Raw genomic sequence first — 24903 nt, 5'->3', positions numbered from 1 at the left:
CTCTTTATCAAGGAAGGTGGAAGTACCAGGCATTTGGGAGACATTAAAACCTCATAATAAAAACCAGGAACAAGAGGGATGCTTGCAATTGTGGTCACTCTCCCGTTATCCTGGGGGTCCTAGCTGGTAAAATAAGGAGAAGACTAAAGCGATACAAGAATATTAGACATGGGCAGACAAAACTAATGTTACTTATAGAGATGATAAAAGTTTTTAATCAGTAAATTATTAGAACTGTGCATATATAAGTAGTATTAAAAATCTAATAGCGCGTCTTTGTACCAACAATAACTATTTAGAAACTGTAATGGTAAAATGACCCATTCACAGCAGCAACAAAAATCATGCAGTCCCTAACCAATATATGAGATCTTTATGGGAAAAACTGTAAAGTTTTACTGAAGGACAGGGAAAAGCTTGTTAACAGGAGGTTTTTTTTAGAGGTAGGCACTGTGGTTGTGGCTGCCCTGTTGTCCACAGAATCAAGGCTAAACTGGGTTGAGTAGCTTTCCCAAGGTCACATGGGAAGTTAACCAGGTCATTTTGAACACTTACCCCTAGACTTTTCCATACTTCCTAAACAAGATTTCATACTGGTCTCCAATAGGCATTTTCTGAATGAGTTTCTTCTGAGGGATTGTTTTCAGAGAGTGGCTTTGCTGAATTCTGTAATGTATCATTCTGTTCAGTTCAGTCGCCCAGTCGTGTCTGACTCTGTGACCGCATGGACTGTAGCACGCTAGGCTTCCCTGTCCATCACCAACTCCCAGAGCTTGCTCAAACTCATGTCCATTGAGTTAGTGATGCCATCCAACCATCTCGTCCTCTGTCATCCCCTTCTCTTGCCCTCGATCTCTCCCAGCATCAGGGTCTTTTCCAATGCATCATTAGGGAAGTATTTCTCTTGCTATTTTGGCGTAGGGAGGGGTCTGGATCCCATGAATTGGCACTCCGCGCTCAATCTTTCTGCCCTTGTTTGTCTTCAGTAAGTAATGTGGCTTCTCTGCAAATACCAGGGCCTCCTGTGTTTGAGAAGCATGGTTTTAGGAAAGCCTCTTGTTCGCTATAATTCTTTGTGCATTGGGGGTAGCCTTCAAAAAACTGAATGATCATTTTTGGTGACTCATTTCCAAACGGATCCATTCTCCCATGGCCCATTGTTGAAAGACTCCCAGGGCAAATTGCCATACTTGCTTGGCTTTTTACATGTAGACTTCCATATGTTGGACTTTTAAGTGTATTAGCAGTATTTGTCATGGTGGCGCTGTGTTAATTGCATACGTTGTATGATTCCTTTTAATCCCAACCGCAATCCCATGGAGTTAGATGTTATCAACCCCACTTTACAGATGAGAAAATTGAAGCTGGGGGGGTTAAAAGACTTGCCCTGGGTCCTGCAGCTGGTCGAGCTAAATTTGAACTCAGGCATGCCTTGGTTTTAGCCATTGTGCTCTCCTGCTAGGCTGCCTGTTAACTCCCAGACACCAGCTTTTCAAGTCATGGCCTCTTCAAATACAAGATTGAAGAAATAAATCTTAATGTCTAATGACTTGCAAATTCTATATTAATGTAAAGTAGAGTTACCCCAGATAGCTTTTTAATGAATGTGTGTAATGCTCTGATTTTCTTTTGTTGTTATTGTTGTATTTGTTCAAATTCCTTTTGAGAATGCACATTTGTTTTGAAACCAAACCTGTCTTTCTTGCCTACATTTCAGTCAGAACTAAGACATGGTCCGTTTTACTATATGAAGCAGCCACTCACCACAGACCCTGTTGATGTTGTACCACAGGACGGACGAAATGATTTCTACTGCTGGGTTTGTCACCGGGAAGGCCAAGTCCTTTGCTGTGAGCTCTGTCCCCGGGTTTATCACGCTAAGTGTCTGAGACTGACATCGGAACCAGAGGGGGACTGGTTTTGTCCTGAATGTGAGGTTAGTTCCTGATGAATGAATGCATTGTCTGCCTCGTTCACTCTCCTTTGTGTTTCTTCCTTTGATATCGAATTTTTCAAATAATCCAAACACAAGGAAAAGAGAAGTTTTTTGCCTTCCCTCTGCTCGGTCCTGATCATCCCCTTTTTTGGGGACCAACACTGGCAGTGGCCTTAGCACTCCAGATCTTGGAAAGACAATCTTACTGAACATGGATTTTGATTCCTCATGGGTTTTTGGATCGCTCTGAGATCTTCAGCTTTCTCTGAATCTTCTGAAATGAGCATTCCAGAAGTTACAAACTTCTACCAGTTCATACGTTTTGAAAAGATCCCAAGCTCTTTTCTTCCTTCTTGGATGTTATTTCCTGCTGCATCATTGAATCCTCGGCATTAGCCAAGCTGGAAGCCCAGTGTTTGGTTGTATGTCCCACCTGGTGGCCACCTGATGCTCTTATTCAAACCTCTTAAATGCAGAGGTCCAGGAAATCCTCTTACGATTTGAGAAAGACTTAAAGAAGGGGAAGGAGACATGGAGCCATGGGAAGAGGCAGTGGGTACGGAACCCGAGGCAGAGGCACGCTGGCACAGTGAAGGGAACGTGTATATTTCATTTATAGCAAAGCCTGAACACTCTTCATGAAAACAATTATGATTTCCACTCTTCTGAAGTGTCTTCTAGTCTTGGGAACATCCATCTATGATGCTTTTTCCAAATGCTGAAATTAAGAATGTTATCTAGAAAACAAAAACGAAGTGAAACAACAACAGCAGCAAACAAAAAAAAATGTCATCTACAAAGTTATTTAATATGGAATGTCACCTGAATTCAAAAGTACATTGGTATTAGATCTCAAATGAAAATGCTTTCTAGGTAGGAAGTAGAAAGTTCTCCCAAATGGTGATCATGGGGGAAAAAAGGCAAGCTTTAGGACAGTGTCTGTAATACTGCTTTTGTGTACAGTAGAGGGAAAATCTATGGGAAGAAATTAGATGTCCAGTCAATATGATGATGACTTTTTAATGGCATTATGCCCCTAGAATTGCAAAAGATGATCCTTGATTCTCTCTGGGTTACATTAGACAGAGACATTGTTCACCAGTGGCCTCCTGTTTAGAGTCCAACCTCATTCTCCTGCATTTAATTGTGGAAACTGGAACCTTCATCTGTTTCCTTTGTCTTGACCATTCCTTCCCAATTGTTTAATAATTTCTCAGTGAAGGTAGTGGCTCAGATAGGATACTTTTTCTGTAGAGAATGGAGCTTGATGAAAGGTATCTGAAACCATAGGGATTTATTATCATGTGTAGAAAGAAGCCAGAGGCAGGGCGAGGACCGAGTTTGTTCAGAGCCAGACTCTTCACGTTTTGTTGTTGAGGTGACATGTCCCTGGCCATAAGATGTGGCTGGAGGTTTTATCATGTGTGGCTAGACAGTAGTCCTCCTGGGGTTAGTGTGTCTCCTCACATCCCTTTTTATTAAACAAGAGACATGCCCTTGGGCTCCTTGGTCAGCATTGGCTCACCAATCCCCAGGCAGGAAAGGCTTGAAAATGTTTGTCTGGCCCTTTTTCTATCTCCATTGTAGGCCCTGGGCATTGCCAGCCAGGAGGACGGGGCTGGGGCTGGGAGAGAAGAGGTCAACAGTTGAGTGAGCAACTCAGGTGTTCACCATGGATAGTTACCTGGAAACGAACTGGAGTTCAAATAGACGAGGGATCTGTGTCTAAGACTTTGAGTCCCAGATTTCTTCCAGGAGTGAATGGGTGAGGCGGTCAGCTGAGAAGACTAGCTCTTTCCAGTTCTGGTAGCCAAACAGTTAGATCCATGCATCGTTTCCTCTTCCGAGTACCTCCTGTGTTGCCCTTTTTTCTCGACAACCAACCATGAAAGTTCCTTTTGGAGGATCTGGAGATCTGAAGAATGGAAACAAAATCCAGATTAGTTGGAGAAACCTTGCTTTGCTCTCCCTACACAGATGATTCAAGAGTGACATCATGCGAGTTGGCTATTTTTGTTTCTGCTGCTACCTAAGGGTTCCACACCTCTGAGATCTGGTACCAGTTTATATAGCAGAATCTGGTTTCAGACATGTCTTTGATAGGAATTTCTCTTTTCTCGCTCATGGAGGTAGACATGTAAGACTGCTCCTTGGGTAGTTTGCTGGAGTGTCCTGAGTGGGTTCACGTCAGTGGTGATGGAGAATGAAGTCATACTTATTATTAGTTCACTTCCACGCATTAGACTTTTTTTGTAGGGAAGACTGTCCCTCTCCATCCATGATGTCATTGAATTAATGCCTTGTCAGTTTCCTGAAAGATAGCCCAGAACCTTTAGAGGCTCAAGGAAAGTGGTTCATTCATTGTGTGAAGAGAGTACTCTGAAATGACCAGTGGCCTTTCATGTCCTGTTTTTGAAACTCAAGGTTATAAGAATGATGATTTTTCAGGTCCATGCCTGCCTCCCCTCTTCTCAGATTATATCGCCTCCATGAGCTAACAACACTTCTTCATTTTTATCCACTGATCCAGCACCCAGGTCAAGTAGACTGGCATCCTCATCAAGCGAAACAACTGGTCTCATTTAGATGGGGATCATTTTTTACGTGTGAACTTACTGGAAAATTAGGAGGAAAGGGAAATGAATACACGAGATCGTAATAGTCTTTCCTAACTGAATATTTGTGTGATTTTGACTCGCAGAAGATCACAGTAGCAGAATGCATTGAAACGCAGAGTAAAGCCATGACGATGCTCACCATCGAACAATTATCATACCTGCTCAAGTTCGCCATTCAGAAAATGAAACAGCCAGGGGTAAGAAGACACTTCCTCTTATTACACGTGTTAATGAGAATGGTGATTTTTGTTCTGTTAACAGTTTTGTTCCTTGTAGTTACCTTGGCTTTTCAGACACCTGTGCTTCTTACTCTTTGGGTCTTGTGTGTCCAGATGCAAATCCCTGTAAATTAAATTGGACAGAGGCATTCAGTGAATTCTCAAAAGTGAGCACTTTGTGTCCCCTAGGAGTTTAATCAGGAAATGACATATATTAGGAAGCTGGTGGGGATTTAAAATTCTTAGTGGTCGCGAAATGAAACCTCAGACCACACTTGATATGGGGGAGTTGTAAAAATTCCATTTCAGTGAGAGAGCTGAGTGCAACCCAGTTTATTTGTAATCAGGGTCTAATGAGGGAGCCGTCAAGTAAAACTCAACCGGTGAGATTCCTGTAAAGGGTGAGGATTTGCTTAGTTTCTTTAAGTTTGGATTGGGATTTGATGTGCAGCCTTTGTCCTTAGGAAAATCTGTGTGAAAGCAGGCCTGCCGTGTTCAGCTGGCAAGCTGTGAACTTTAAAGTGGTTTCTCTCAAAGAGTCCCAGCTATATCATAGCTGTCATTTTGTAGTTTTTTGCAACAGTTGTCAGAAAGATAGCAGTAACATACCTTGTTTTTAAAAAATAATACTTTATGACAAGTTCATCAATATTAAGACATTTTTCCTATAGAAATTTGGGTTCTCTGGTAGAGTTCTTTGGTAGATTTACACAAAGGCACCAGATGGGCTAGTGGTGACCCTTTATGAAACTCTTCAGACTTTGCTTTCTAAGTCAAAGGAATATATGGAAATACAAAATCTGAATGCTTTTAGTAGCCAGTGTGGTTTAACTTCTTTAAAAATGTAGAAACTTTAGTTTTGAGATTATATTCTGAAATTTGATATCATGATGGAAAAAGTTCAGAGCATGCCCATTGGGTGTTGCTAAATTGGGAACCTGTCTCTTTCATAAAAACTCCATCAACGGAAGCAAAAGTATATAGCCTCATTAAAAATAAAATACCAAACTTTGACAAGAAGAATTGATTTATTTCGATTTTTCAACACTGTAGAATTATAAGCCAAAAAGAAAAATCAAAGAAGGTGTTAATTTCTTACCTAAATTGTTTGTTACAAAATCAGGGCAGAAAGTTGCTGATTTTATGGAAGCATCTTTTAAACTGACAAAGCCAAACTTATTCTGGATGAGAAAGAGCTTGGATAACTGCAAATGGTAATCCATTCACATGCCTTGCTTGAGCACAATTTGGTCGTTAATTAAATCTTATCTATATGTGTGTGTGTGTCTGTATAAACTGTATATGTGTGTTCCTGGTCATAGTTCCTTGACAAGGGAGAGCAATGAGAGCACTGAGTCCTAACCACTGGGAAATCCCTATGTATTTTTTTTATTGATAAATAAATAGTACCCATTGACAAACCCGGCCTAGCATTTTGAACTGATTCAAATAGGGCTTAAAAAAGTGGACTAAGATATAAAACCTTTACACCAGGGGCCCCAACCTCCAGGCCACGGACTGGTACACCTGTCAGATCAATAGCGGCATTAGGTTGGAAATAAAGTGTGCAAAATTGTAATAGGCTTGAATCATCTCAAAACCATTACCTCACCCCAGTTCGTGGAAAAATGGTCTTCTACGAAACTGGCCCCTGGTGCCGAAAAGGTTGGGGACCACTGCTTTACATAGTCCCTATGTTGAAAGTAATCTGGCTCCTTAGAGGAGGAGCAAAATCTCACTAAGATTTCTACCCATGTGTAAAACATCTGTTGGCACTTCAGTTCAGTCGCTCAGTTGTGTCCGACTCTTTGCGACCCCATGAACCGTAGCACGCCAGGCCTCCCTGTCCATCACCAACTCCCGGAGTCCACCCAAACCCATGTCCATTGTGTCGGTGATGCCATCCAACCATCTCATCTCTGTCATCCCCTTCTCCTGTCTTCAATCTTTCCCAGCATCAGGGTCTTTTCCAATGAGTCAGCTCTTTGCATCAGGTGGCCAAAGTATTGGTGTTTCATCTTCAACATCAGTCCTTCCAATGAATACCCAGGATCGATCTCCTTTAGGATGGACTGGTTGGATCTCCTTGCAGTCCAAGGGACTCTCAAGAGTCTTCTCCAACACCACAGTTCAAAAGCTTCAATTTTTCGGTGCTCATCTTTCTTGATAGTCCAACTCTCACATCCATACACGACCACTGGAAAAACCTTAGCCTTGACTAGATGGACCTTTGTGGACAAAGTAATGTCTCTGCTTTTTAATATGCTGTCTAGGTTGGTCATAACTTTGCTTCCAAGGAGTAAGCACTTGGAACTTGTTGGCACTCAGGGGAACTTTATTTGGCATGTCATCTCTAGTTGTAGCCAAATTTCACCCCCAGTCAGTTTTAATTATGGGCATTTGCAGTGTACTACAGACAAGCCTCCGTCAGAGTTGAGGTCTAAAGTAACTGATAGCCCATTGTTCTTGTCAATCTTAATTGAAGAGGCCTGGACCTGTTATTTGAGTATATACTGAAAACTGAACAGATGACAAAACTGGAACACAGCTGGGTCCATGATTATTGATAAGCAGGCAGAATTAGAGGGTAAACCACTTTGGAGCTTTTCAAGGGTCTGTTTTGTAGAAAGTTTTAGAACTGTATTTTCTGGAAAGATGTCTCCATTGTTGAAGTAGTTTGTAGGTGTTAATGCTTGCGGTCTTCCATAGCAGTGACGGGTTTGTGGTTTTTTTTTTTTTTTTTTGGGTTTGTGTTTTTGTGTATGCATCCTTTCTTTTACAGACAGATGCGTTTCAGAAGCCTGTCCCGTTGGAGCAACATCCTGACTATGCAGAATACATCTTCCACCCAATGGACCTTTGTACATTGGAAAAGGTGGGCTTCCATCAAAGAGCCCACAGCTGTTGAGATGACTCAAGACTTCCCTCACTTCCCATGCCCTGTCTCAAGTTAGATGGCTCCTCTGTGTCTCCCCTGCGCCACTTTTATTTGGATGGAAGAAGGCTCATTCCCCTAACTTCTTTGTAACATTTTCCCAGGGATTACAGTGGGTGTTGAAACCTGCTGCTTAGCGCCAAATATTATTTCTGCTGGTGATTCTAGCCTTTTATCTGAGAAAGTTACAGCTTCTAAGCATTAGTGATTTGATTGATTTGGGGTTTACTCTTCTCTTTCTTTTGGAGATGTTAATGAGAGCAGCAGGAAGGAAGTAGAGAAAATTAAGTACCTGGGAAATCTTCATGTTAGCAGTAAACATGTGGCTTCTTAGAGCTTGACTTATTTCACGGAGAAGGGTATTTCTGTAGTGACTAACCCTGGTTTTCAAAGGTTCAAACTGAAATTCCATGCTGAAAATTATACTGGTAGCATTTTAGACTACATCTAAAATGTCTGTCATCTTGGTGCTGATTTTCAAATTTTTGGCACCAAAATATTCTTAAAGAAAAGCATGAATGAGGAGAAAACATTATATTGTGTGTATTGATGGACCCTCTCTCCCAACCTCCAAACAGTAAATTCAGCCTGCTTTGGAAAACTGCTCACACCCTTATGGTGTTAAAAAAAAAAAAAGACATTGCAAAAAGATGAGGTTGGAATCCTAATTTCATAAATTAATAGCTTTGGAACTTTGGATTAGTTCTTTAACATTACTATATCTCAGTTTCCCTGTCTGTAAAATGGGGATAAAAATGGCTTCATTGAGTTTTCAACTATGAGGCTTATGGGAGACTGTATAATTAATAATAAATGTGTAAATATATAAAATACTCTGGTTCATTGGAGGAAGCTGCCTGATAAACGACAGTGCTATAAGATGAGAAAATTCAGGTTAGTGTGATGAATTCATTGAATGCATTTTTATAGAGTTATAGATCTCAACTGGAATAGCATCTGGGGAAATGAGTAAAAGCATTAATTAATTTGGCAAATGACTGCTAGGAAAATTATGTGGGGACGCAGGTGTTACGGGCTGTGGCTTGTAGAGACTCACTGGTGATTATTTTCTGTGGCTTTTCTCCCCAGAATGCTAAAAAGAAAATGTATGGCTGCACAGAAGCCTTCTTGGCTGATGCAAAATGGATTTTGCACAACTGCATCATTTATAATGGGGGTGAGTGGCTTAGATGACTCTTAGAAAAGAGAGTATGCTGTGTGTTGCCTGTTCTTCTGCCTTTCATAAAATAAAAAAAAAAAAACAAAAAAAACAGGATCTTTTTTCATGCATCAGAACCCAGAGTTGAAGAAACTTACATGTAGATTGCTAATATGTGTGAATAGGGGGCGGTGAATACATGCATTTTAGGGTATGAGTGGATATCCACTGTTGCTTGTGATTATATGATGCTTTTACCTGTCTTCTTAATTTTTAAAAAACACTTAATTATTTATCTTTGGTTGCTCTGGGTCTTTGCTGCTGCGTGCGGGCTTCCTCTAGTTCTGGCGAGTGGGGGCTACTCTTCGCTGTCGTGAATGGGGTTCTCATCTCGGTGGCTTCTCTTGTTGCTGAGAACAGACTCTAAGCCCTCAGGCTTTAGTTGTGGTGCATGGGCTTAGGAGGTCCATGGCATGTGGCATCTGGGATTGAACCCGTGTTCCCTGCATGGGCACGCAGTCTTAACCATTATATATCATCAGGGAAGGCCTCCCTGTCCTTTTTAATGGAGGAATAATTATATAAAACAGAAAGCACAGATTTTACAGATACATTCCATGAATCTGACAAACGTGTTCCATCTCCGCAACTCCAACCGCAAAGAAGACCCTGAAACATTTCTATCACCCTATTATATCCCAGTTGCCGCTCTTCACTAAATCCCCACTCCTCAAAAGGAACTACTGTTCTGTTTTCTATAACTGAGAACTAATTCTCCAAATTCTATAATTTCATATCAGTGGAGTCTTTATTGTGTTGACAGAGTGTAATATTTTTGGGATTCACTTCTGTTGTATGCATTATTGCTTTGTTTCTTCTTACTGTGGAGTGGTATCAATATTGTGTCAATATACAATTTATCCATTCCCTTTGCTGATATTGATGGATATTTGTATTGTTTTCAGTTTTCGGCTATTATGAATAAAGTCCCCTGTGAACATTCTTATAGAAATCTTTGTGTGGACATAGGCTGTCATTTCTCTTGGATGAATACCCAAGAGTGGTATTGCTAGATCATTGAGTAGGTTTGTATTTAAATTATAAGAAATTTTACCAAACTATTTCATCAGTTGGTTGTATTATTTTACACTCCTTCTAGCAGTGTATGTGAGAGTTTTTGTTGTGCCACATCATTGCCAACATTCGATATTGTCTCTTTAACTTTAGCTGTTCTTGAGGGCATGAAGTGTTATGCAATGGCTGTTTTATCTGTCTCTAATGACTAGGTATTGAGTATCTTTTGTGCTTATTAGTCATTTATCCATCTTTTGTTGGTAAGACATCAATTTAGATCTTTTGTTCATTTCAAAAATTGAATTGTTTTTTATTACTGAGTTTTAGGACTTCTTTTGATTCTGGATAAAGTTTTGTTATGTTTTTGTGGATTAAGCCTTCTGGACAGATTGGGGGAGACTTCCCATTAAAAATCTCTTCCATGCGCACCTTTCCCATTGCCCTACCTTCTCCCATGATCCTCTGTCTGCCTTCTTGCCGTAGTTCTTTAAGCGTGTCCTGCGCCATCCTGCTCCTCTAGTCCCCTGCTGAAACACTCCTCTGTCTTTGCCTTGATGATTTTCCCTTGTCCTTCAGTCTCAGCCTTTCAGTCCTGAGTTTTCCTTTGTGACCTAGACCATATTACATACTTTTGTTAAGGGCTGTCTGTACCTGTCCTTCAGCATGACAGTAAGTATCACACTTTCCTGATGGTGCTTTTTAAATTTTGAGTTGCTCACCAGGGTGTAAGCTCTTTAAGGGCAGATCTTGTTTCCTATACGTGCTTGGGCCTAGAGTAGACTGTTGTTAGCTGATGTTTGAAGAAAGAAATATGAGTGGATGACTATCTGCTTAAAGTACATATTTTGCATTACGTGTTTGCAGGGCTGGGGATGCAGGGATGGGAGAAAGATATGTATCTAGGCATTGGAAATTTGTGTCAAGGTTATAAACTCAAATACAGAGAAAGGCCAGTAAGATCATATAAACAAGTGAATGAAGCCAGGTAGCAGAAAAACAGTAGAATAAGCGAGGATGACCAGTGGGGGGAGCTGGAGACTGTAGACAACAGGGAACTCCTACCCACTCTGGAGAGGTCGCCACTGGACACTCTAGTGGTTTATTGGATACAGAGTTTTCTGATCTTCTGAGTTTTCAGACATGTCAGAAATATAGGTATTTGTGTGTATGAAATCTTTTGCCCCTAAATTTACAATTTCTAAAAACATACTGTTCAATACAACATGGCTTTTTGACCTTCTTGTTCTCTGGTTTAGTGCAAAGGTGAGGGATTAAGAGTTGGACCTGAAGCCATAACCTCAATTCATTAGCTCAGTGATCTCATATATGTGATGACTCCTGAACCTCGGTTTACTCTTAGGTGAAATGAGACCATTCATGCTTGCTTCCTAATAAGGCTTTTTTAAGGAGTTGAGTTCATTGCACCAGGCACACTGGAATTAGTCAATTAAATGTTTTCTTTTCCCTGGACTCTTCTTCTTGGGTTAGGGTCTGGGCCAATGGGCAGAAGAAGGCGCCTTTGCTTATGTATTTATTTATTTATGGCTCTGCCGGGTCTTTGTTGCTGCGAGGGCTTTTCTCTGGTTGCAGAGAGCAGGGGCTGCTCTCTGGTTGAGACACGTGGGCTTCTCATAGTGGTGACTTCTTTCGTTGCAGAGCATGGGCTCTTAGGTGCTTGGGCTCAGTAGTTGTGGTGTGTGGGCTTAGTTACTCGTGTAATTTTCCTGGACCAGGGATCAAACCTGCGTCCCCTGCATTGGCATGCGGACTCTTTATCACTGGACTACTGGGGAAGTCCAGAAGGCTCCTTTCCACTACTGTGGGCCTTGAGACTATAAGAGCATCTTTCAAATATTAACTTGTGATCTATTGGGAAACCACTACACATTGTCACCTTTCAGGGAGTATCTCAGCACCAAAGGTTGGTTCCTGGGAAAAGTCATCTAAACTGATGTTAGAAGCCAGAATGTCTGGTTTTTAACCTTTAAAGGGTTACTCCCAAGGGAAAGCAAGTGAAAAGGTTGTTAATAGAAGTATAAGTCCTAAGGCTCTATAGGTATAAATCCTAAGGTGTTTCTGTGTTTCCATTTGAATTAACTCTATTGTCTTATTCTCTTAGGAAATCACAAATTGACGCAAATTGCAAAAGTAGTCATCAAAATCTGTGAGCATGAGGTATGTGTTTCCCACTGTCCCCTTTTAAGTGTACCTGGAATGATGGGTTGGGTGATTGATGTTCCCATTGGTGGAATTGTCCGAGGGTAGTTGTGGAGATTTGAGAATTTGCTGATGCACAGACAGCGTCTTTTGTGTTCGAGGAAAGTAAAAGCAACAGAGGGGACCCTAGTATGTGATGAAATAACACCCTTACCTTATCTGTGATCTGAGAGAGAGGATTTTTTTCAGCCTTGACTGGTGGTCAGGCACTGCATGTAGCATAGCGTTTATGATTTCTTTGCCCCCCAGTCTCACACTGTGGCATTTCCTTGGGTCCCTTTTAGTCGTCTTCTTCTTTTGTAATAGCACAACTTATATATTTCAAATGGACAAAAAAAATTAGTATCATTTACAGTATCTTAAGATAAACTGCCTTTGAATGGGAGCTTTCTTTCTAGTACTTTGAGGTCTACAAGACGTATCTGGAAAATTTATTACTGTGGAAAATGAAGACTGGTTAAATCAAATGGGGGGCAGGGGAAGGCCTGTGGTTTTTCTTTTTGATTAATTGCTGTAACACTGTCCTTCAGGTGGCTGAGGGAGTTTCATATTTTCTTTAGACATCATTAGGTGCCGAAGCTCTTGCAGGACAGCTTTGATGCTATATGAATTCTGCCATTTTGCTAGCACTGCAACGGCTCTTGGGTCCACCACTTCATTAGAACTATTAGATCCGTTCATATTAATTTTTGTTACAAATCTTACAAAGGAGGGTGCTTCTGGGTATTTAGGTCCACATTTTATTTTAAGGCTGTATATTTGGTTTTCATAATTGTCCGAGCCCATGGTGGCTGTCATCTTGCGTCACTGTCACTCAAAGGCCGACCCCTTCTTCCCTTTCAGTCTTCTTGTGGCAGGTGTTTGCATTTGACATTATTTGCAGGAAATGTCCTGAATTTCTTCAAGAATGGCCCAGGTGTCCTGGAAAAATAACCCCTAGTTTTGATGGTGTGTATGAAATGAACCTCCTGGGCTGGGCTCGGGCTGTTCCGTGTATGTGGGGAATGGACCAAATTAGGAAGCTGGGAGACACGGTTCAGAAAGAGATGATGATGGCTTGGGCTAGGTGAACACATCAAGGTTGGTGAGAAATAGTGTGATTAATGTCCAGAGTGTTCCCCACCATGGCACTTAGTTTAGCTAACCTTACCTGCCAGTATCGTCATGTATTTCTTGAGGACTTGCAGATATAAGGCCCCTGGGAGTGACTTTTTTTTTTTTTTTTAACACCTTTTTGCTTTACAGATGAATGAAATTGAAGTTTGTCCAGAGTGTTATCTAGCTGCCTGCCAAAAACGAGATAACTGGTTTTGTGAGCCTTGTGTAAGTTGGGTTTCCTTTTCTTTCTTTGTTTACTGAACTCTCTGCCTTGGATGACCCAGAACAGCTTTCTCCAGGTGGCTTACTGGATGGAACTTTTGGATGATGTTTTTAGATAATTTTCGTGCTGATACGGTTATAGTCAGAAAGGGAGTAATCCAGGTGGGATAAACCTCTTTGGCTAAAAGTTCAAAGCATCATGATTGACGGGCTCTGTTAGTCCTTGAAAACAGCAGGATGCAGAATAAAAGAAAAACTCATCAGAAGAAAGACACACCAATAGACACACACTATCATTCAGATAGTGAGCCAGTAGTGGTAAATGAGTATGTTACTTACAAATCACCTGCGTCTATTTTAAGAGGTTTGGAAATCTCTTCCAGGATTAACTCCATGATCTCTCCAAACCATGGTTCTTTTTTTTTTTCCCTTTAAGATTTGATCAACGATTTAATCAACACTGACATAGTCAGAGCTCAGGAAAGAACAGGAAGATACAGGTTGTCTGGATTTCCCCTTTTTTAAAAAAATCTATTTTAATTGGAAGATAATTGCTTTACATTGTTGTGTGGTCTCTACCATACCCCACTGTGAGTCCGTCATAGGTATACATATGTCTCCTCGTTCTTGAACCTCCCTCCCACCTCACACCTCATCCTGCCCCTGTAGGTTGTCACAGAACACCAGGTTGAGCTCCCTGTGTTATATGGCATCTTCCCACTAGCTGTCTATTTTACATATGAAACCATGGTTCTTGAGGATGGGTTGGGAGTAGGGAGAGAACGTCACCCTTGTTGCCCCCAGGGATCTACATTTTCCAAACTGGTGCTTTGCAGAGAGAGCTGGGAGTATGGGCGTGGGGGTGGAGGGGTTTGGGCAGCAAGACTTGTCATTAGAGTGGAGAATCAAAACATAGTTGATAGCTTTTTGTGCCTTTGGAGATGAATATCTGAATAGTTAACCCTTTGAATAGCACTTGATGAGGAATAAAGGTACCTAGTGCTGCCTGTTATTCTCTGTTGGATATCATGTGCATTTAACCCTCCAACTTAATGGAGAGTGTAGGTATTACTGTCCCCGTGTTGCCCAGAAAGGGTCAATCTCTTGCTTACTTGCCCTCCAAGCAATAGCGGCATAGCCAGGATTCAAGCCTGGTTTTGTCAGCACTCACTTCTTCTCGGTTTCCCCATTTAACCCCTCTCCCAGCCTTGCCCAGGCTTACTGGCTACGCATCTGGGGACTGCTTCTTGGGGAGACAGACCCTGCTTGAAATTGTCCTCTTTCACTTCATGTCCTGTCTCACCGCTCCCTCACCTACCGAGCTTTATATATGGGTCTTGCTGTTGAATACGTACAAACTCTGGATTTTGTTTTTCTTTTCCTAGAGCAATCCACATCCTTTGGTTTGGGCAAAACTGAAGGGGTTTCCATTCTGGCCTGCGAAAGCTCTGAGGGATAAAGATGGGCAGGTGGATGCCCGTTTCTTTGGACAACACGACAGGTGGGAGTTAAACACGGACTTCAAACGCGTAGCTCTGAGTGAGCCTTTGATCCTGCCAATGAATGTGAGAAGGGGCGGGGGGCACGGCTATTATTTGATCGTCGTGATACCCACTAATGATCTTGTACTTTAAAAATACTGGCCTGGGCTGTGTGAAGCCTGATTGTGCACCGGCTTCCGTTTTTTCAGGTAGGTTGGAAAGGATCTTGCTTTCGTGATTTTTGTGGATACAGCCGGCATGGGCATAGGTTCCACGGCTCTTTTAAGCTCTGCTGTTCTTTTTTGGGTGTTTTTTTTCCCCCCTGCAGTAAATTAAATCACTGTACAAATTGCTTTTCAAAATAATGCTTTCAGGGATCAGAAGCATTTCCCCAGATTGCTGGTAAATGTATCTCCCATCGTCGTGTGGGGTAGTCCCCTCCTGTTCCTTTTTATGTGGAGCTAAAATGGGAAATTATAAGGGGTTGCTGTTTTGACAGGTAGGAGCCCTCCCTTCTAGCCTTCCTGCCTTCCCCCTCCCCCTTCAGCGATGTGAATTATTCTAGCTATTAGTGGCTCTCTGCAGAGCGCAGCCCCCCGCCTGCTTTAGAACAACAGGTAGACGGAGATGAGCAGCAGTTAATATCTCCAGTTCTCTTTTAGCAAGTTATGTTGTGATTAAATGAGGCAACACCCCCTCCCCACAGAGCCCTAGCAGGCAGGCTGGGAAAGTGTTTGTGTGTGTGTATATTTAAAAGACATATTTTGAAAATTATACCCACCCACAGAACATACAGAAAATACAGTTTATCATTTGAAACAACAGCAGGATCTGAAATAATTGCTCCTTGTGAAAATTTGCTTGTCATCTTGGAAGGAAAAAAATGAATTTCAAAGTAATCTGCAAAGTCACTTACCAGGAATCTTAGCAGTCCATTGATAGGAGACATGATGGAAATTAGCGGAGATGGTTCTGGGTGTGATGGCAAGTATTATATTTTGATTTTGACCATTTTTTTTGGGAAGCTTTCTGAAATTCCTTTATTCATTCATTCATTCAAAGAAACGTGTTTTCAGTCTGTGCTGTGTGCCGGGCCAAGTGAATGCTACTGTGGCAGCTGACATTGTTTTAAGTGCTTTTTTAATAGAAGCTGCTTTTATCCCCATTTCATTGATAGGACAACCGAGGCCCAGAAGTAGGAAGTAGTTCGGCTGTGTGACTGTGTTGCCTCTCAAGACATAGCCTCCCAGAGACTTCCTGTCACTAAGCAAATAGGATATCCCTTTCAGTATTTCCTGGGTCTTCTTTAAGAAAAAGAAACCCTTTTCTGAAATCACTTGTAAAATAACCTCATGGAACTTAAGGCACCAATTCCAGACAAAAGTGGGAGAAGGTGCAATCCCAGTGACTGTGGCTGGTCAGCTCCTGGGGGTGCAGGGGACCCGTCAGGTGCATCTCCCCAGCATCCCTCCAGGTAGGGGCTCATCCTGCACCTCACCGACAGAGCAGAGGCTGGCCCAGAGAAGGGGCGTCAGCTGTCAGGGCCGCCTGGAGCTCCCCACTGCTCCTTAGAGCCCTGTTTTGGTCCTAACTCCTGCCCACTCAGCTGAAAGCTCTGGAGGCTCCACAGACGCTGGCCCTGGGGGCATCTGGCTCCTGCCCAGCCCTCGTTCTGCCTGGCTGCACCTTTGGTTCCTCGGGCCTCTGCAGAATGACAGCAGTGAGTGGGAACGGATGAGAAGTGGGTGGTTTCCAGCACTCTGAGGGTGCGGGTGGGTATTTTGAGGGGTTCCGTGTTCATATGCATCGTGACCTAGCATCACCAAGAGCTGTGAGCTGTGGGCCGCCAGCCTGTGCCCTGGACTCTGCCCCATGGCCAGGCTTTGTTTCTCCCTGCTGGTTTTCTTTTAATAAATAGGAATGAGATGCTGTTAACATTTGGGTAAAAGAGAAGATAAAAAGGTTATATTTTCTACTTTAAAATTTTGGAAGACTTGGTGTTGGGTCCTAATTCCCGTGGCAGTTTGATAGCACCTGAGTAGGGGGTCCTTGCGTTAAACTGGGTGTGAGTTTTCCACCTGCTCTCCCCACTAAGTCCACATTGCTCCCCATGGCTTTTACCTGGCTTGAGTTTATGGTCTATGAAATCCCTGAGTTCTCCTTGGAAACGCTCATTCCTACCAGATTCCCATCTACACGCTGGGTTGAAGCTAGGGGCGTCAGGTATCACAAAGGCACACCCAAGATGCGCTTATATCCACTCTTGCCTTCCCCAGAGCATGGTGGTTTTGTTTCCATCTCCTGCCTGCCTTCACTTGGGTGGCTGATTCCAGAAAAGCAGCTCACGTTCTAGTGGATTTCTGCAGAGTGCATTAGGATGTTAAGGTTGACGGTAGGAAGACAGAACTAGCTTGAAACAAGAGTTGAAGGGCCCATACCCCAAGGCTAATAGGCTCTTTTCCCATTTTTTCCACGTGAATTATCTCACATTCAGAACTATGCACCCCTTTTAGGGTTGTGGTTTTCTAACCTTTCTTTCTAGTCCCATGTAGAATCACAGTTTTAAAAGAGAAAAGAAACCTCTTTATGTCTGAGTGCATGAGAGTGAGATTTGGGGAATAATTATCTTCTCGGAGGTGTGGTCTAGGATCCAGACTGTTTTCTTACTCTCTACCAACCCAGAGGCAAAGGGGATTTATTATTTTTTTAATGGATTAAACTGACTAAGCTATTGAGCCTTTTAATGTAGCTGAGTGTCTTGCTCACATTCAGTCCTTGTCACAGAACATGCCTGTTAAGTGGATTGTTAATTAACCATTCAAACCAAGTCATTTTTTAAAAATGGAATATGTATTTAAGAATCTTGGCAAATCCACAAGGATATATGGTTTGCGTTAAGAAAGAACAAACAAACAAACACCATTCTGGAAACAACCTAAATGACCATCAAGAGATGAATGGATAAAGAAAATGTGGTCTCTACATACAGTGGAATACTGTTCTGCCTTAAAGATGAAGCATCATGGTTGTACCAGAGGGACTTTCGGCAAAGTGGAATAAGCCAGTTCCACAAACACTGCATGATTCCATTTGTAGGAGGTATCTGAGATAGTCAGGTTCATAGCATCAGAGTAGAATGGTGGTTGCCAGGGGCTGGGGACAGGGGAAAAAGGGAGACTACTGATTAACAGATACAAAGTTTCAGTTAAAAAACTTGAATAAGCTTTAGAGAACTGCCTTACCAGCATATGCCTACAGCTGGCTGTTGATGAAAAAATGTTGCCTGCTCTATCAGTAAGCAAAGGACGTTACTGCCATCAGGCCAGTACGGGTGAGCCCTGAGGGGGCTTAGGATGGAGACAATTGGGCACCCAGCTGCCAAGCGCTCAGCCACTGCAGCCTTCCCCCAGCCACCCTATCCTGAGGGGACTCAGGCTGAGAAGGCCCCAGATCGCTAAGGTGCATGTCAGAGGAAAGATTTCAGTGAACCCAGACTCTTGCATCTTCCCAGACTGAGAAAAATGCTGAATTCCGTAACACGAGATGTCTGGTTTTCTTTAATAGGAATCTTTTGAAGTTCTGGCTACCTGGTCTTTGTTGCAAAAAAAGACTCCTGTATATCCTGACTCCTCCCTTGCCTCTCTGAAGCAGTCTCTCAGCATGATCTGAGAGGCTGCATCCTGGGCTAAGGTCCTCAGTTTTGTCCGCCAAATAAAACATAATTCTCAGTTTTTAGGCTGTGCTGTTTTTCCGTTGACACAGCAGTAATGTATGACACACTTGTTAAGAGGGTTACGTTTGTTAAGAGGGCAGATCTCAACTTAAGTGTTCTTGCACAAGCAAATTTGTTAAAAAAAAAAAGAAAACTTTAAGAATCTTGGAAACGACCAGGGCTGACTTAAACTCCCTTTCTCTTTTGTGCTCCCAGGGCCTGGGTTCCAATAAATAATTGCTACCTCATGTCTAAAGAAATTCCTTTTTCTGTGAAAAAGACTAAAAGCATCTTCAACAGTGCAATGCAAGAGATGGAGGTTTACGTGGAGAACATCCGCCGAAAGTTCGGGGTTTTTAATTACTCTCCATTCAGGACACCCTACACGCCCAACAGCCAGTACCAAATGCTGCTCGACCCCTCCAACCCTGGCGCTGGTGCCGCCAAGATGGACAAGCAGGAGAAGGTCAAGCTCAGCTTTGACATGACCGCGTCGCCCAAGGTCCTAATGAGCAAGCCCATGCTGAGCGGGGGCGCGGGCCGCAGGATCTCCTTGTCCGACATGCCGCGCTCCCCCATGAGCACGAACTCCTCCGTGCACACAGGCTCCGACGTGGAGCAGGATGCTGAGAAGAAGGCCACGTCCAGCCACTTCAGCGCCAGTGAGGAGTCCATGGACTTCCTGGACAAGAGCACAGGTCAGCCTCGGGGGGAGAGGGCGCAGGGGGTCCCTGGGACACAGGGGTTCCCATCGGGGCGTCACCTGGCCGGCCCCACCTGCCTGGTGAGCATCACAGAGTCAGAGGGAGCTGGGTGAGGGAGGGGGGGTCCTCGATCCCAGTGGAGCAGATTTTAAATTTTAAGCGAGTAAACCCATTGGGATTCTTGGTGTCGTTGTTCAGTCGCTACGTCGTGTCTGCCTCTTTGCGACCCCGTGGGCTGCAGCTCGGTCCCACACGTGAGAAAAGCGTTCCCCAAAGGCCAGCTGGAGGTCATTCCTAGAAGTGGGCAGAGGTGGCCAGAAATCCTTCAGAGTTCGGTTCAAATGCCTCCGAGATGAATCACAACTTCCTGCAATCCTTTTTTTTTTTCTTTCTCAAGAATTTTATTTTAATGGAAACAGTATTTTTCTATCAAAACCAGATACTCGCATGACTGAAGAGTCAAATACTAGAGAAACACGTACGGGAAACAAGAATATTCTCTCCCCAGAGAGCGCAGAGCACGCCCACTTCTTGAATGGTCCCAGTCCCCTCCTCCCCGCCTTGAATGGTCCCAGTCCCCTCCTCCCCGCCTTCCCCTCAGTGTAACAGTCCTGTTGCATCTTGCAGCCTGGCCAGCCTGGCCGCTGTAGTGGAGGTGGAGGAGGAGGAGGAGGATGCTGGTCTCCGATCAGGTCCCAGCTCTGCCATTCACTCGCTCTGCGGCTTTAGGCAAGGTGCCTGACCCTCGCATGCCTTGGTTTCCTCTCCTGTAACACAGCCATAAGGATAGGCCCTGCCTCAGTGTTTCTTGTGAGGATTAATGAGCTGATATACATAAGGGGTTTAGAATAGTACCTAAAATAATAAGTACTACAAAAATGTTGGCTGCTCTGTTATTTATTCTGGTAGTCACTTATCCCATGCCGGTACGGATCCAGAGAGATGTTGCAAAGGAGGGGTGCTGGCTGACTAACAAAAGCAAGGATGACTTAAATTGAATTCTTTTCCATCCAGACATAATTCATTTGCATGTTAAAACCTATGAGAGGGCTTCCCAGGTGATCCAGTGGCTGGGACTCTGAGCTGCCAATGCTGGGGACCCAGGTTTGATCCCTGGTCAGGGAACTAGATCCCATATGCCTCAACTAAGACCTGGTGCAGCTAAATAAATAAATATTTTTTTAAAAAAAGAATCCTGTGAGAACTTTATGGTTTCCACAAGGAAATGGGTTTACTGTCATTTTTCTTGAAAAGTGGCCTTTACTGTTTCTTCTTTCTTATTCTATCTTTAAGAGGCATAGGTAAAAAAAATAAAGCTCTACATGAAACGTGATGATGAATGCAGGCGGCCCGCAGGCTCTGGGCTGAGGAGACTGTTGTGAACCTCAGGGCACATGCCCCATTCTCAAGGGTTTTAGCCCCTGGTTGCCGCCCAGAAATGTGAACTTAGGGTTTTCACGTCTTAACATTCTCATAGAGAAATGGGGACTCTGCCTTTTTATGTAGACTCTCCAGTTATGAAAGTTCAGCTCAAAATGTCTTAAGATATTTCCCAGAATGAATAAAGCACATCCACAGGTTGGACCACCACTATTTAAACTTCTGGCCAGAGCATTACCCTTGGATAGCCTTTCAGATCACCCCTCTCCCTCCCTCCCTCCTTTCCCCTTTCCCTTCTTTCCTTCACATAGAACTTTTTAGGGAACAGGCTTCAGGAATTTCCTGGTGGGCCAGTGGTTCAGGCTCCAAGGTCTCACTGCTGGGGCCTGGGTTCAATCCCTGGTTGGGGAACTAAGATTCCCCAAGCTGGATGGCACCCCCCCCCCCCAAAAAAAAAAAAAAAACAAAAGAGGAGCAGGCATCAGTTAAGAGAACATCAGTATCCCCAGAAGATAAAATGATGAAGCCTTAGTCAATGGTGAACTCAAAAGATTTCTACTTGTTTTGGTTCACGCTGTGGCTTCTTTCTGGGTGGCTGCTTATTTTCAAGTACTGCTTGTAGCTGCTCTCTGACTGGCTCTAGGTGGAGCAGAGTTAATCACCAACAGCTTTTGATTCTTCAGAGTAAAGGTTGCAGTCTCTTCTTCAGTTCTGATCCAGCCATGTGGTTGACGGACTCAAGGTTGAGTTTAAGAGCTTTTTTCTGGGATGACATAACTTCTGTTGACATAGCTTCAGAAAAAGCTTGCCCTTTGCCCCCTTGTTTCTGACCAGAGTCCTTAAAGGCTTACTTTTATTCCATGACATGATTTCATTTAAGCCGGTAACAACATATGGTATATAATCTACACAAGCTCCTCAGCCTCTGAGTTCCTATTGAAATCCTACTGTTGAGAAAGTGTTTTAATGGGCAGCAATCCCATGAATTACTGTTGCCTGAACTTTAATCGCCATGATTTTTTTTTTTTTTTTGCTATAGTGTACGTACCACCTGTTTTATTACATTCTTAAATATTAGATCCACAATTTAGCTTCATGTGAAGCTAAATAAAATACACAAGCTCATGTGTTTAAATTGCTTGCTGTTTTTTTTTTTTTTGCTAATGTACATGAAATTAGCACACAGCTTGTAAACCATGTTGGTCCATGAACCACTGTGGATGTTTCTACACCATATTTCAGGAAACACAGTTTCAGAGGAATATGAGGGACATATATAATGGGTTTAATTAAGCTTCTCTCTTCCCTTAAGAGGGGCAGAGGTTGAAATGATGCCAGAATTCCTGTCAAAGTTCCTCATTATTTGAGTGACTTTTGAGGTGGTGAGTTAGCAGATACCCCATTTCAGTAGAATTTAAAATCTGTTTCCCAAAACATAATCTGCTTGCTAGTATGTGTCTGGGTTATTTTGCTGATCATTAGTTAGGCAGCCAATGGATAGTGTAGGAAGAGAAGGTATTTATTAAAAGTCTTTTTAGTCTTAGAAACTGTCCCCTTTCTGGAGCCAGGTGGTAAATATTTTAGGCTTTGTAGGTGTCTTGTCACAACTATGCAGCTATTCAACACCTTGTTTGTGTTACTAAAACAGCCATAGGCAGTAAGTATGTGACTGTGACACTGAAATTTGAATTCCATGTAACTGTTATGTTCTCAGGAGCTATGAATCCTTTTTTTCTCACCTAAACCACTTAAAAGTGGTAAATACCCTTCTTGGCTTCCCAAGTGACTCAGCGGTAATGAATCTGCCTGCAGTGCAGGAGATGCAGGTTCAGTTCTTGGGTCGGGCAGATCCCCTGGAGAAGGAAATGGCAACCCATTCCAATATTCTCGCCTGGGAAATCCCATGGACAGAGGATCCTGGTGGGCTACAGTCCATGGGGTCAAAAAAAAGAGTTGGACACTACTTAGTGACGAAACAAGAACAGCACCCTTCTTAGCTTGCAGGCAACATGGGTTGGTTTGCCAATATGTGGTACAAACTAAGAGAAACTCTGAGTCACTCTCCTCCTTTTACAGAAGGCAAATTGAGGTCTCTGAGAAGAATGGGGGAGTTCCGCAAACAGATTCTGAGATTGGCTTTCTTTGCCCTGCACGCACTGCCCTCTGCTGTTGGCAGTGATAATAGCATTTAGTGGAAGGAAACAGGATATTTATTGAAATGCCCCCATAATCATTGAGAATATAAGTGAGGCAAGACTGTGTTTTTTTTTTTTTTGGCAAGACTGTTTTATCTAAGATTGTATTAAAATCGTAGCTTGTCATAGGATTGCAAAACCTTTTTAGTTTCAGCAGGGAAAAATTTGTAGCCTGCAGCATAAAAGTACACATTGAAATAAATCATTAGATAAAAATTTCATGAGAGTTTAGAAACCCTCCTTTTGTTTAGGGCATTGAGGAGCTCCGAATCATGTGCCTATAATCCTCAGGGCTGGTTTTAGTCTTCGAGGAGCACTTCGGTAAACCAAAAGCTGTTCACTCCTGGAATCTTGTCATGTTAAGGGCCAGAGTAGTTTATATTCTCCATGCTTTGCCTGCTTCCTCTATCTAGACCTCCTGGCCAGAATTGATGCCTTGCCAGTAGTTTGTTTGCAGGATCCTGTTGCATTTTATGTGCATATTGCAATTATGCATGTAAAATTACAATTAATATGTATTCCGGTGAGAATCCTGGGGCCTGGCTTTCACCAGCCTCTGGGCTAATGGTGGTTCTTTGGTCTTGCAGCTCCACATGGGTTACTCCAGGGAGAAAGAAAGATGGTTTCGTATCCACTTTGCCCTGTGAAATCAACACATTTGTCATAAAGCAATGGTTAGTTACAAAAGCTAAAGTCAGGGATAATCCCACCTTCCACAGTCAGCCCTTAGAGATTGTTTCCTGAACTTTTTCTTTTTTGGCTGCACCACACAGCGTGTTGGATCTTAGTTCCTCGACCAGGGATCGAACCTTGGCAGTGAATGCGAGGAGTCCTAAGTACTGGACTTCCAGGGAATTCCCCGTCCTGAGCTTTTTTTCTATGTTGCTTGACACATCATATGCCAAGTTGAAAACAAGTACTTCGGGGGATCATGCCGATACAGAAATAAGCAAGGATTGGAAGTGATAGGGACTGAATTGAAGCAGAAATCCGCTTGTCTTCACGATCACTTAACCACTCACGGGTGCTTGTGTCTGTAACGCTTCTCAAAGCAGTGCTGACCCTTCCTGTACGGGTGTGCTGAGCTAGAGACCTGTGCTTTTTTAAAGTCACTGGTGGCCCTCTCCCCTTGCTGGTTCTAGCCAAGTGGGAAGGTCGGCTCAGTGTTGCCACATTTCTGGTTGTTCAAGAGAAATCCCAAATATTTTTTAAAATGCAGACTACCCCAGCTTTTACACATTATCTCCAATTTTTAAAAATAGCTCAAAGGGACTTCCCTGGTGGTCTAGTGATTTAAGGCTCTGCTATCCCAATACAGGGGGCATGGTTCAATCATTGTTGGGATACTAAGATCGCACATGCTGTCTTAGAAACCAAGACAAATGAGAAAAACTATAGGCTGCATCCAATGCATCCGTGAACTATTTGCTTCGTGGACCACCTCTTTCGTGTAGACCTATTTAACTTAACCTTGTATTCTGAATGGGATCCCCTGGTGGCTCAGAGGGTAAAGAATCTGCCTGCAATGTGGGATACCCTAGTTCAGTCCCTGGGTTGGAAAGATACCCTGGAGAAGGGAATGGCTGCCCACTCTGGTATTCTTGCCTGGAGAATTCAATGGACAGAGCAGCCTGGCGAGCCACAGCCCATGGGGCCCCAAAGAGTGGGACACAACAGAGCGACTAAAGCTGAACTGAGAAAAACAAAACTGTTCTGAATGCTTTTCTGTTACTAAATAACCGTTCAGAACAGCATTTCTGTCCTGTGCTAGAGCATCCAGTGATTCTGGGCTATGTAGGTCCTCTGTACAAGCCACCAAGAGTGGTGGTGCAAGATGCCAGCAGCCCTTTGCATATATAGGTTGCTTCCAAAGTTCTGTAAGTAGAGGAGCGGAGGTGTGAGTCATTAACTCCTCCACCGCTACCCCACCCAGAGTGCTGGGGTGCGTGGGAGG

The 24903-nt window shown here is 43.1% G+C and overlaps 2 protein-coding genes across 9 annotated transcripts in view; one reads left to right on the top strand and one right to left on the bottom strand.

Annotated features, from left to right (window-relative positions):
- Window positions 1–24903, top strand: part of ZMYND8 (zinc finger MYND-type containing 8) — a 115208-nt gene that overhangs the window by 44855 nt on the left and 45450 nt on the right. For 6 of the 8 annotated variants that reach the window (XM_061127428.1, XM_061127420.1, XM_061127423.1 and 3 more), the window contains 8 exons: window positions 1718–1936; window positions 4638–4751; window positions 7555–7647; window positions 8797–8884; window positions 12060–12115; window positions 13403–13480; window positions 14863–14978; window positions 18887–19368. In XM_061127428.1, the coding sequence (XP_060983411.1) occupies window positions 1718–1936; window positions 4638–4751; window positions 7555–7647; window positions 8797–8884; window positions 12060–12115; window positions 13403–13480; window positions 14863–14978; window positions 18887–19368 (1246 nt within the window). The remainder of the gene's footprint in view (window positions 1–1717; window positions 1937–4637; window positions 4752–7554; window positions 7648–8796; window positions 8885–12059; window positions 12116–13402; window positions 13481–14862; window positions 14979–18886; window positions 19369–24903) is intronic. The other 2 variants (XM_061127429.1, XM_061127426.1) reach the window with 1 other exon arrangement.
- Window positions 12137–13382, bottom strand: LOC133045187 (ubiquitin-conjugating enzyme E2 variant 1-like). Its single transcript, XM_061127430.1, has one exon. It carries the CDS (start codon window positions 12953–12955, stop codon window positions 12662–12664), a length of 294 nt encoding a protein of 97 aa, XP_060983413.1. The 5' UTR covers window positions 12956–13382; the 3' UTR covers window positions 12137–12661.

Source organism: Dama dama, chromosome 23 (genome assembly GCF_033118175.1).
Source record: "Dama dama isolate Ldn47 chromosome 23, ASM3311817v1, whole genome shotgun sequence".
Classification (NCBI taxonomy): domain Eukaryota; kingdom Metazoa; phylum Chordata; class Mammalia; order Artiodactyla; family Cervidae; genus Dama; species Dama dama.
Note: the sequence above shows the minus strand (reverse complement) of the source record. Positions and strands in the feature narration are given on the sequence as shown.